This window comes from Electrophorus electricus, chromosome 18 (assembly GCF_013358815.1).
Source record: "Electrophorus electricus isolate fEleEle1 chromosome 18, fEleEle1.pri, whole genome shotgun sequence".
Classification (NCBI taxonomy): Eukaryota; Metazoa; Chordata; class Actinopteri; order Gymnotiformes; family Gymnotidae; genus Electrophorus; species Electrophorus electricus.
The window spans coordinates 15,532,416-15,544,257 of NC_049552.1; the positions used below are offsets into that span (position 1 = coordinate 15,532,416).

The following is an 11,842-nucleotide window of genomic DNA, read 5'->3' on the forward strand; positions in this document are numbered from 1 at the left end:
CCAGCTCTGGCGTCACAGAGCAGAACATGGGTCAAGGGTACGTAGACGGGTGGCCTGTGGGCACAGAGCACATTTTGATTAGCAGCAGCGGCGCTATCCACCGAGGTTAGCACGTCACGCGCGGCCCAGCCTGAGAGCCGAAGCTGCCCCACACTGTGCACAAAGTGCTCTGCTACAGAGCCACATCGCCGAGCACAGACATCATGCGCCATTGCCAGGGAAAGGTCACGTCTCTTGGGCGCAGGAGGCTGACTAGAGCTAATTTTTTGTTTAAGGGAGACAGAGCTGTCCGAGACTGGTCCACACGACACAGAGATCTGCGCCGTCACCCATAAAGTTCCAACGAGGGAGCTTCCTTTAGCATGCTAATGAGAAGAAACCAAGGAAACCGGAAGACTCCTGACTCGCTACTGCCCCTACACGTCGCTGCGAACGACTGAGCCGACATTTTTCATAACGCAGCCAACATCCAGTGAATTACACAACTCTGACTGGACCGGATTGGTCACTCTCCCGGTCTCGGTAACGCAGACACACCTCCACGGCTCCTTTCGGGCCACCACGAACTTACGTGTCAGTAATTTATGAACTGTTGTGCGGAGCTTCTTGGAACACTGCACCTAAATTAGACTATTGCTTAGCATTCATGAGTTCAGCTGTATGATTCCCAAATGGCTTTTGTCCCGGTTGGAGGGAGAGGGGGTGGGGCTTTACGGCCTGGCCTGCCTGCTCATCCATCAACAACACTCTCGCTGGCTCCTATAGGGCACTCCAGCTGTCCTGGAAGACTATTGGTCTCCTAATTCATCCAGTTATGGTCTATAACGGAGAGGTGGGGGGGATAAAAAGGCAAAAACAAAAATTTCCTCCAGTTCCCCCTTCTAAGAACTTATAACCCTGCGCAGAATGAAGCAGGACTGCTGCCCTGGTTAGTCCTACATGCGTACTGGTGTGGTTTGTAAATATCCACTGGTGATGAGTTACGGTGTTAAAGAGTTCACCACGGCAGGTGTCAGAAGGACAGATGGGGTCACATGGAATCCCATGAAAGTGATTCACAGCACAGAGAAACTTTAATGGCAAGAGCTGCAAAACGTCTCCTGCTATCCGAGAGTGACTGAGAGCTCTCTCGCTCCCTCATTCTCCCACTCCCCTTCTTCTCTCGCTCTCTCATTAGCTCTGTTCTCTACCCCCAGTGCCAACGACGCTGGCTGACTGCAGGACCGAGGGAGTGCCTCCTCTTTAAAGGAGCCCGAGGGGACGAGTCTCTCTCCCGGGCCCTCACACAGGAAGCACTTCCACACAGAGGAAGCTGGTATCACAGGGGTCAACAACAGGACAAAACGGAGGACATCACAGAGCAGAGCAGCGTTATGGCGCAGCAACTTATTTTATCTGACTGCACTGCCACAGAAGTATTTTAATAATATAGGTGTGATTATTTTCAGTAAAAGGAACCAATGTGAATTTCTAAAGTGCAAAATTTATTTTCTATATGTCCACGAGTGAATGTGTTTTATAAAACACAGTTTATTAATACTAGTCCTCAACATGTTGCTTTCTTATACTAATTCTCTTATGTTGTGCTAATTAAGTTTGAATTTTCAGCTTTTTCACCTCTTATAATTTACTGCAAAACCACAAATGTTTAACCTGGTATTACTGTGTATATTCCACCTTTATGAGTATAGTTTACTGACAGCTGTGCATGTCTGTCATCTGAGCGCGAGAGATGCACAACATTGTCTGGCAAGTGAAATTGTGTGTGACAATACTGTCGTATTGACTGAAACTTAGATCATCAAACAAGTTTCTTCTCCCAATACAGGACGGCACAGGTAAACCAGGCCAGGAGTGTAATAACAAGACGCAAATCTGATGCATACAAAGATAATCATTTATTCATTCAGACCAGTGGGTTAAAAATCAGAGAACGGGTACAAGTCATCACTAAAGCACTGGGGGGTGGGAAGAAGAGATCCAAGCTTCAGAAACCTACAAACTACCACCGGCATGAAGTCCAGAAATGGTCTATAAATTATAAAAATAAATAATACTTGTACAAGAACTGAATGATACAAAGAGCAGCAATGTGTTATAGGTGATTGTTAAATTATCCCAACAGAGAATTACTGCTTGTTGTCCTAACACCCAGCGGCTGAAAATCACCCATATGCGTGAGAAACTCAGATGCCGGGGGGTGGGGTGGGTCTTCGATTTCACAAGTATGGGAAAGTAATTGTCTTATTCAGCCATGGCAGTTTTGAGGCTTGATGTTAGCAATACCAACACAGACTGAAAAAAGGTCCCATAATACACACACATACGCGCACACACACACACAGAGAGAGAGAGAGAGAGAGAGAGAGAGAGAGAGAGAGAGAGAGAGAGAGAGAGAGAGAGAGAGAGAGAGAGAGAGAGAGAGAGAGAGAGAGAGAGAGAGAGAGAGAGAGAGAGAGAGAGAGAGAGAGAGAGAGAGAGAGAGAGAGAGAGAGAGAGAGAGAGAGAGAGAGAGAGAGAGAGAGAGAGGCCACCTGCATGGGCCAAACCGAAAACGTCCGTTTTTGTGGCTCCGCCGACACTGAACGCATCAAAAGACAAGGGCGTACGAAGACTACGGACTGAACCGCGGAGGTGGGGATTGGTCATTTATATAACAGAAGGCAGTTTTGTTGTGTTCCGGGTTTGTGCTTTGGCTCCGTGTGTGTGTGTGTGTGTGTGTGTGTGTGTGTGTGTGTGTGTGTGTGTGTGTGTGTGTGTTAGATGTGCCGCCACTAAACGTTCACAACAGGTCTGGGAGTTTGTCTGTTACTAAAATGTCTCCGTGTTAACGCTTTTACTCAACCGATTGCTTCCGAAAAGAAAGCACCCGTTCATCACCTATCCGTCCCATAAAAGCTCATCTCGTGTTTCAGTTAGTCTCACTCCGTCTCAAACGACACTCGTACTGAAGTGTGGGACGGCCAGGCCGTCCCGCAAAGTTCAGGTTTGATATGAAAGTCGGGAGATTCTCAGCTGTGCCTGTCGTGCTTGGACATGGCTCACTGGAAACATTCGCGTCAAGCCAGCCGGAGTTTCAGCAGGGCCACACGCCTCCTCCGACAAGGAGAACAAGCCAGGTGACGGCTCAGTACCGCGGGGCTGGGCTGGGCTCGCCTTCAAACCAGCTCCAGTACCTGGATCAGGAACAAAGCACGTGCATCAGAAGCGCTGACTGACACATGGGCATGTCCAGTGGGCATGTCCTTCTCAACAAATGTACAAACACACACACACACACACACACTTTATACATCTGATTCAAGGTGGCTACTGAGAAGACAAATGAGACAGATCCATCAGAACACAGGGAAGGGGCTTCTGGAAGAATTTTAGAAGAGAAATATTTTGGATTTTGGATTTATTTTAACATACATACCTTGATGGTTCCTTGACTGTTGGCTGCGATCAGCACATTTGACTCCTGAGTAGAGAGAGAGAAGTTGGATCAACAGTAGACAGACAACACCCCCCCCCCCCCACACACAGAACCAGGACTTTGGGTCTTCTCAAGTCCTAATCTGCCGCTATATAAAAACCTTCATCCCTTAGAGTAACATGTGAGTTAGACGGGCGCCGTACATCATATGTGCGGGGCAGTCCCTCCCTGGGTGTTCCCTCTCCACGTCTCCATTCATGCCTTATTAGGTTCTTGCTTAAAGGAACGTTAAGGATGGCAGGTTTCACGGGCCTTTACGTAAACAAAAGGTGTGAGACATTTCCTTCCCGGTCAGGGTAATTTATGTAAAGCTGCGAAAGGGAATTAATTGAGCGCGACAGACACGGGAGCAGAAATTCAGCTGAGCAAGCGAGTCCTGCACGCAAGTGGTGCCTTTGTTGTGAAGAGAAAAATCGTTAGCCAGGATAAAAAAAAAAAAAAAAAAAAAAAAAAAAAAAAAAAAAGCGCATGCACACACACTATATATAAATAAATAGAGAAAAGAGAGAAAAACAAATATACAAATCATGTCAAAAAATACCAAATATACCATGTAAACGTTCGGTTGCCTGAAGTCAAGAGGGAGACATGATCGCTAATCACATCCCTTCATGCCTGGGACGGCTGTGATTATCTGGTATCGTTTTGTTACACTGAAGTACTTCATGTTCCGTCTTGTCCCAGTCTAACAAGTAAATGTACAGACATGAATAAAATAATGAGAGAATTTTGGGGAAATGTCGGCAGCCTTGGTGCGTCCTTTAATTACGAAACCTACTTCAGACGCGAGTGCCGTCAGGCTCTCAGACAGCAGCCGCTCACCGACACCAGTGGGACAACGAGAGAGAGAGAGAATGTTTACTGTTATGGCGTTAACATGATCCATGTTAATACGACCATTTCTACTGGGATCCAGGTAGTACCCATCACCACTAAAACGTTAACTGCACTCAACCGTGTGAGCTGTGCAGTCACGTGATAAACTCCTGCTCCAAAATGACTCCTTTCAGCAAGTTGATTTTTTTTTTGTAAGCTAAACAGGTGAGCAGGCCAGATGCTGCAAAAAGCCTGACTGTAGCTTTAAAAGCAAAGACGGCTTCTTCACATCTATTCTCAGGAACGGTTTGCTAGCTACTTCGGCCCCCGAGTCAATTTCCAACTGCGCTTCCCCTTTCTGATGACATCGTCTCTGACGCGCGCGCCTGTAGACAAGCAGTCCGTCGCATCATTTCAGAGAACCAGGTCCGCTACGGCGTTTTCTTGAGCCGCCGGCCACGCACACGCCGTGCGAGACCTTACAGGACGAGCGAGAGGCAACGTTTGGCCTCCCTCTCTGCCAGCCCAACCCTAACCAGCAGAGGAAGCCAAACAGTGGTACGGCATGCGCGCGCTTGCGAGCGTGTCGAGATCTCTGCTCACCCCATCGGGCAGCGCCCTCCAGCACACGGCGCTGACGAACTCGTTGGTGTCGTCTTCCTTCTTCTCCTTGTCCAGGACACTCTTGACCGTGTCAAACTTGAAGGTGAGCAGCGTTTTGGACAAGCCCTTGTAGTACAAATACAGGGAGTTGTTTTCACTTCCTGTTTGCAGCAAAGGACAGAGTCAAGTTTAGGACGTATGCAACCGTACCTGCCATTTATGCAACGTTTATTCCATATTATTTACATTATTGTGTTATATATTCATTATCGCTGACTATGACACACATACACAACTACAGTTCCCACTTCGTGTTGGCACTCAGCTGCCATTACACTGCCTGAACCGGATCAGAACATCAGCGGGAGTCTCGCGTGCGGGAACGTAAACGGAGAACAGTGAGGCGCGTGTGATGTGCCAAGTGTCCAGATGGGGGCGCTGCAGCGCGGCGACACTCACCGCAGGCCACGTAGTCACCGTTGGAGGCCAGACCCACAAAGTTCTTCTCGTTGACGTGACCCTTGAAGGAGCGCAGACAGTGCGGTTTGCCGACGTTCCAGAGCTTTAGTTGGCTGTCTGTGGACCTGAGGGACACGCGGACGCATTATCGGACGTCTGTTGGCCCGTTTTAAAAAGGTGAAAGGCGTCGGAAGGCGGACCCGGCCGTGCGAAAGGGGAGCGGCGTACTTACGCAGACACGATCTCTTCGCCGTTAACGAACTTGGCGTAAGACACGGCCTTGCGGTGACCTTTGAAGACCATGATGGGCTGTTTGGTGTTCCTCAGGTCATAGTAATGGACACAGTGGTCTGGATGAGGGGAAAACAAAAGGCATGGAAAACTGGAGCTGTCTGGAAAATGAGTGACGGGCTCGACCTGCATCAGAAGTGATCGGAACGTCATGCTGTGCGTGCGGTACCTGCGCAGCCGAAGGCAAGGTGGTAGCGAGACGTGGGGCTGAACTTCACGCAGCAGACGTTGGCCTTGGCCTCGATGCTGGCCACCGAGTTGTCCAGATTGGTAGACCACAATTTGACTGTGGAAACAGACCAAAAAAAAAGGATGCGCATCGCGTGTGAGCGTGCGAGAGTGTGAGCGTGTGAGTGTGCGCGGGCGTGTCAGGAGTGGGCTACTTTGATCTCACCTTTTGCATCGTCTGAGCCCGACGCCAAGAGTTTGGGGTCCATCAGGTTGAAGTCCACGCTCCAGCACCTCTTCTCGTGCTCCTAGGAGAACAGTCGTGAGACTGAGTGAGACATCACGCCGGCGCTGAGCCTGCGCTAGGCGAGACGTCCCCTTTATGCTGCAGAGATACCTGATAAACCTTTGACCGCTGCCCTGTGAACCCATCCCAAAGGATGACCGTCCCTTCATAGTCGCTACTCGCCAGCAGGTTCTTATGGTAACTACTCCAACTGATACAGCTGGGGGGAGGAAGAGAGAGAGAGAATCCATTTGCATCAATGGCATGTCTGTGTATCCTGCTACAAGCATTTCTCTCTGAGCCGGGAGACGCTTTCTCACCTAATTTTGGAGTTGCACGTCATCTCGTTGACGGGATAATGGATGTCCACAGCATCCTGGATCACCGTACCGTATTCAAACACCTTAATTTTCTTGGTGACACCGGCGATGGCGAAGTAATCACAGTCACGGTCAAACTCTATGCTGCGTGGGAGAAGGGCGGAAGAGACAGGGTGAGGAAGGCAGTTCTCCTTCGCCCTGCATACACGCCACCGTCTCCTGCAGTTACAGGCGTCAGAAATGCACCTGCGTCCCACCAGCCTGTCAACAGCAGACCACAATTGCCTGGACGCAGGGAAGCCAAGCCAGGAGACTCGGTTACCCGTCACGCCATCAGATAAACGACCGTCACGAGAAAGCACCGAGAACCTGTAGGTAAGGAGTTCCACCGAGACCCCCCCCCCCCCCCACTGCAAGGCTCTGGCTTATAAGGAGGTCACTTAAGGACACCGGCTGCAGAGTGCGTGCAGCACCAGCGCGGTAATACCACAGCTCCCTCTGCTGGCAAACTCAGGAGATGAGGCCAGATTTCTTAAATTTCACAACGGCAGGGTCACTTTGCGCTGCATGTGGTTGAGTGCGTCTGGGCGAGAGCGAGCACGTACCTGGAGACGATACTGGAGCCGTTGTACAGGTCACTGGCATAGGACAGAGTGGCCAGGGGCCGAACAGAGTTGTAACGTGTGAATTTGGAGAGACATTCCATAAAGTCGTCGAGCTGGTTTACAGTCCTGCCGTCATCTGGAAAGTGACACAAGGGTTCGGGTTAACCCTAGTCCTGATTCCAGGGTTCGGGTTAACCCTAGTCCTGAACCTAAGCACCTTAAGAAGCATTAATGTTAAATGTGAACATTTTCAGTAGTAGTCAGTAGTCACTGGGTTCATCTTGTTCCTCATACTCGCCTACACAGAATCTGCTCAACTTCATCCAACCCCTAACGCAAGTGGAGAAAACTCAGACCACCTCCAACCCTCCAATAAATCTGGCCGTACTAATCAAAAAGTTAGGACTCTGTACTGCCCACCACTGCCCACACGTCACCCAGGGAACGGGCAAACCTCTGTCCCGCACAAACACAGAACAGCTGCCCGACCCACAGTGAGACGTATAGAGAGAGCATACTAACGTACCCGTGATCCGAGACATGCGGTTGGAGAAGTAGCACTGCTCCAAGTCCTCAAAGTGTGCCGTCAGCCTCTTCCGCCGAGAGGCCAGCGTGCTGTTGTACCAGGTCTGCCTCTTGCCCTTAGGGACACATTTCACGCACAAAAGCACTCAGCACATCTTATACAGAACTGTGTTTGGGTTGTTGTTTTTTGTTTGTTTTTATAATCTGAATAGCCAAACAAATACTCTGTTTTGCTTTGTCAGCATTGTAACTGAAGTGGTTTTGAAACTTTAGATAAAACAAGTCTACTCATACCTGGGAACTTCCTCCGAACTGCGGAGGCTGGATGTATTCGGTGTGTTCCATCATACAGCTGCTGCAGGGAGAGAAAAGATTTAGGAGAAGCAGGAAGATGTTCTACCAGACTCTTTCCACATTTAGAACACATCTCCTCTCTTCATACCATAACGGTTCTGACCGCATAACCGAAGACGTCGGAGCCGTAAATCACAACCGCGAAACCTTGATTTCTGGACAATATGAATATTACAATCTCACATTCTGTGTAACAAATATGTCACAAAACAAAATCAGGTTTTTTTTTGTTTGAGGGTAAGGACATTTCCAAGAAGGAATATAAATACACAGGCTGCAGTCACGTAGTCTGCAGCAGGTTGGCTTGTTTTGTACAGTGAGAAAGAAACTGCAGAAGAAAGAACTTTAATATTATTGACATCAGGCAGTAATATTAAGCCCTACGGGCCACACTTCTGCAGGAAAACGATTCATTACCGCAGGTCTTCCTAGTGTTATATTCCAAATATGAAATTAAAAATGAAAATGTATTACTATGCTGAGGAAAATGCACGCGCACGTGCGCACACAGTTCTTTTGAGCGTTCTAACAAAAAATTTAAAAACATAGCTCTGCTCCCATTTAATCAGTCCTTTGTAGGAATATGCGTTTCTTCTGCTGAAAAACCAGGTACCTGGGGGCAGGAGGGTTCTCTTCCCCAAACTGAGGCACCGTGCTGTCCAGATTATGGTCCATGTCGCTCTCTGGTGAGTAGAGCCTCGTCATCTCCTACGGAGAGTGGAAGGAACTCAGGACCAACCTGCACAAAGACCCTCACAACAAGCAGACGGGATGTCTTACCTCTACACGCTTTATGTCCTCCTCCAGAAAGTTGAGTTCTTTCTGCAACTGTTCCAGTTGCTACAAAAGAAAAAAATAAATTCCAACATCCATTAGCTGCCAGGTCACTTTTCCACATTTCAAGCCCTAACGGGTGTAGCATGCATTAACGGGAGTAACCTCTCTCTTGTTCCTTCTGGCTTCCTTCAGGAACTCCATCAGGATCTGCCGCTGGGCTGCTTGTGATTCCTGTGGAAACAGGACCGAGGGTGGCATTCGGGGCGAAGCGGAGCGCACACACGCACAAACACGCACGCGCATGCACACACACAGTTCTGCAGTACCAACCGCTTCAAGCTGCTTCTTCTTCTGGACCAACAGCTCCAGCATGTAGTTGACGTTTGCTAAATCCAGGTTCTCCTGGTCTGTGCCAAGAACGTCTTGGAAAAACTGCCACTTGGTTCCGTTCTACAAGCGCCGCACATGAAAACAGAGCAACGTGATTGGCCGCGGGGCAGAGGGGCAGAGCACACGCTTCCGTTAGCCGCCAGCATCTCTCTGCTGTTGACAGACACTAGGCAACAACATCTGACAGATGCCACAGAGTAACCGCGGCGCACTCTAGGAATGACGCAGAGCTACTAAAAACTAATGTAGCACATAAGATTTCAAAAGAAAACGGACATTTTTGGAATATACAAAACAGAATATACATTAAGCACACATTCTCAGCACGTGTTTGTAACATACTGCGGCCAAGAGACAGTGAACTAATGTTGCGTGTAATATGTAGTTAATGCACGGGTGTAAAGGAGTGTAGGTGTATAGATTAAGGCACAGGCAGTGAGGCAGAGTGAGTAACGTCGACGCACGCTTACAGGGTGGTCCCTCTTCAGTCGCTTCTCCTCCGACCTCTGCTTCTGTTTCAGGATCAGTTCATTCACTGCAAAACAGCAACACAGACCCACGCGACTGTACCGAGTTCAGCACAACCCACGACAGCAAGCGTTCAGGTGCAACTTTAGAGCCAGGAACCACTCACCGAGGAAGTTGGGGTAGAGCTGGTCCACGTTGTCAATTATGTAATTACATTTTGGACACCTGTTGCTGTCTTCCAAACTCTGTCGTATACATTTGTAACTGGAGACGGAACGCGAGAATGAACTTCACAGGAAGGAACCATGTTAAAAACTGTTACGCATTTCAGACACGGGAAGGTGAATGGATGCACTTGTAAATCTCACCAGAAACTGTGGCCACATTTTGTCATGTGGGCCTCCTCTATCATCTCAAAACATATGGGGCTGGGGAAAAAAAAACAAAAAAAAAAAACAAACAAAAAATACAAAGAGAGAGAGGTGACGACATTTTTTTTGCCTGTGAGGACGGAAGCATATCTTAAAAAAAGAGAAATCATGTCTGGTCTTGAAGAACCTCACTGTTTACCACCAAACCCTGACGTCCCTGCTTATGCCAACCCAAGCAGCACCACTGAAGATCCGGTACTGGTTTAACTGCTCTTCAGCACCGTATTGGTCTTAACGAGCCATAAAGAACACAAGTGAGCCTAGAGCTGAACTGGAGTCCCTGTAGGACAGCCCTTAGCCCATATGTTCACGTCAACACCTCAGACTTTAATGTGCTTTATCGGGGTAGACGTAGTTAGCCAATACTGGTGGCTTCCCGAACGAGTAACTGGACTCTGTCGCGACCAGCTCGGTGGAAGAGGAACGAAAACTTTTCAAACCGCATGAATTAACAAGCATAGAACAGATAACGCTAATATTAATTTAGCCAATATTCAATTTAGCTTAATGCATAAGCAAATACTAGTTTAGCTAATATTCGTTTATTTAGCCAATTAGTTTTAGTTGAAACCCCCCAGACCAGACTAGCTAAGCTAAGCTAGTCCAGCTATGATCAGGCTAACGGCTAACGTCACCATATCTAAGCGTTTAACGAGCTTGTGTCGTGTAAACGACATTAAACGACGTTAAGGCACACGTGTGAGTGAGATACCCCGAACAAAGCCCCACGGCCGCGTGGTGTCCCGCTAACGTACCAAACGAAGTCGTTACTCTTGTCCTCGTAGGGGCTCATCAGGCCGTTGTGGAGCGGCCTCTTCCTGCTGTGGCTCGCAGCAGACGAGACCGCTGCTCCCGGGCCCGGTGTCCGCGAAGAGAGCCCGTTACCGGGGCTGCTGCCGTTCGGGGTGCCGCTGCTGCTGCCGCCGCCGCCGCTGGCACCCGTAGGGCCCCCGGAGCTCGTCCCGGGGACAGACCCTGGCCCGCCGCCGGCCTGCTGCTGCCGACCGCAGGACATGTTCAAGCCGCTGCAGAAGTTCCCTAAAGGCCTAGCGGATGGCTGAGGTAGCGGAGCTTCAGCAAGAGCGCATTCGGGCGGCTACTCAAGCTAGCTAGATAACCTAGCTAACCTAGGGGACCTAGATAACCTAGTTAACCTAAGGGACCTAGATAACCTAGGGGACCTAGATAGCTTAGTTAACCTGGCTAAGCTAGGGGACCTAGATAACCTAGCTAACCTAAGGGACCTAGATAACCTAGGGGACCTAGCTAACCTAGGGGACCTAGATAGCTTAGTTAACCTAGCTAACCTAGGGGACCCTACCCTAGCTAACCTAGCTCACCCGGTTAGGTTAGCGTCTTAGGCTAGCTAGCTAGGTTAGCTTCTTAGGCTATCAAGCTAAAGCACAAAGACCTGTCAGAGCTGTCGGATAAGTACAACCGTCAGCGCGCGCTTCCGTTGAGCCGTTTCCCCTGGACTCCCGCGTAGAGCGCGTCGCGAGCGTGAACCGTGACGCCGCCGTTTGTTGACAAACCCGGAGGGTCTTAACCGTTAACGGCGCAGAAGAACAGGCCCTCGCAGGGAGGCTGCAGGGAGGCGCCGCCGCTCCACCGCCACCGTGCGGCGCGGAGCTACGCTGCCGCTGTATGTACGGACGGCTGCTGCGGTTGTGCTGCTGTTTCCGTTTATTATGCTTTAGAAATAAGTTAATGGGTGAAATAAAGATACACGAGAATTCAAACGGCCAACATGAAGTGCTTGTGTTTATGCGTAAATCTGCACTATTTTTCAAGGAAGCCTTCGAAATTTCATGTACAGTTGCTCCTGCTAATGCGTTTAAAATGCAGGCCAGTTTTCAACATTCATAAGATTC

The 11,842-nt window shown here is 49.2% G+C and overlaps 1 protein-coding gene across 4 annotated transcripts; it reads right to left on the reverse strand.

The window, feature by feature from the left end:
* Positions 1-2,480: 2,480 nt before the first annotated feature.
* On the reverse strand, positions 2,481-11,516 carry cop1 (COP1 E3 ubiquitin ligase). 4 transcript variants are annotated; one of them, XM_035536437.1, is made up of 20 exons: positions 10,727-11,516; positions 9,909-9,968; positions 9,707-9,804; positions 9,543-9,607; positions 9,013-9,132; positions 8,845-8,913; positions 8,686-8,745; positions 8,519-8,613; positions 7,846-7,903; positions 7,553-7,667; positions 7,027-7,162; positions 6,422-6,565; positions 6,213-6,321; positions 6,042-6,123; positions 5,817-5,933; positions 5,589-5,706; positions 5,357-5,481; positions 4,898-5,058; positions 3,419-3,463; positions 2,481-3,176 (listed from the first exon to the last, which is right to left on the reverse strand). In XM_035536437.1, the coding sequence occupies exons 1-20, from the start codon at positions 10,984-10,986 to the stop codon at positions 3,159-3,161; spliced, it is 2,055 nt and encodes a 684-aa protein (XP_035392330.1). In that variant the 5' UTR covers positions 10,987-11,516; the 3' UTR covers positions 2,481-3,158. The 4 variants fall into 4 exon arrangements, with proteins under 4 accessions (XP_035392330.1, XP_035392329.1, XP_026867183.2 ...); XM_035536436.1 differs by having other exon boundaries at positions 7,846-7,906; XM_027011382.2 differs by having other exon boundaries at positions 9,537-9,607.
* Between the last annotated feature and the right edge of the window lie 326 nt (positions 11,517-11,842).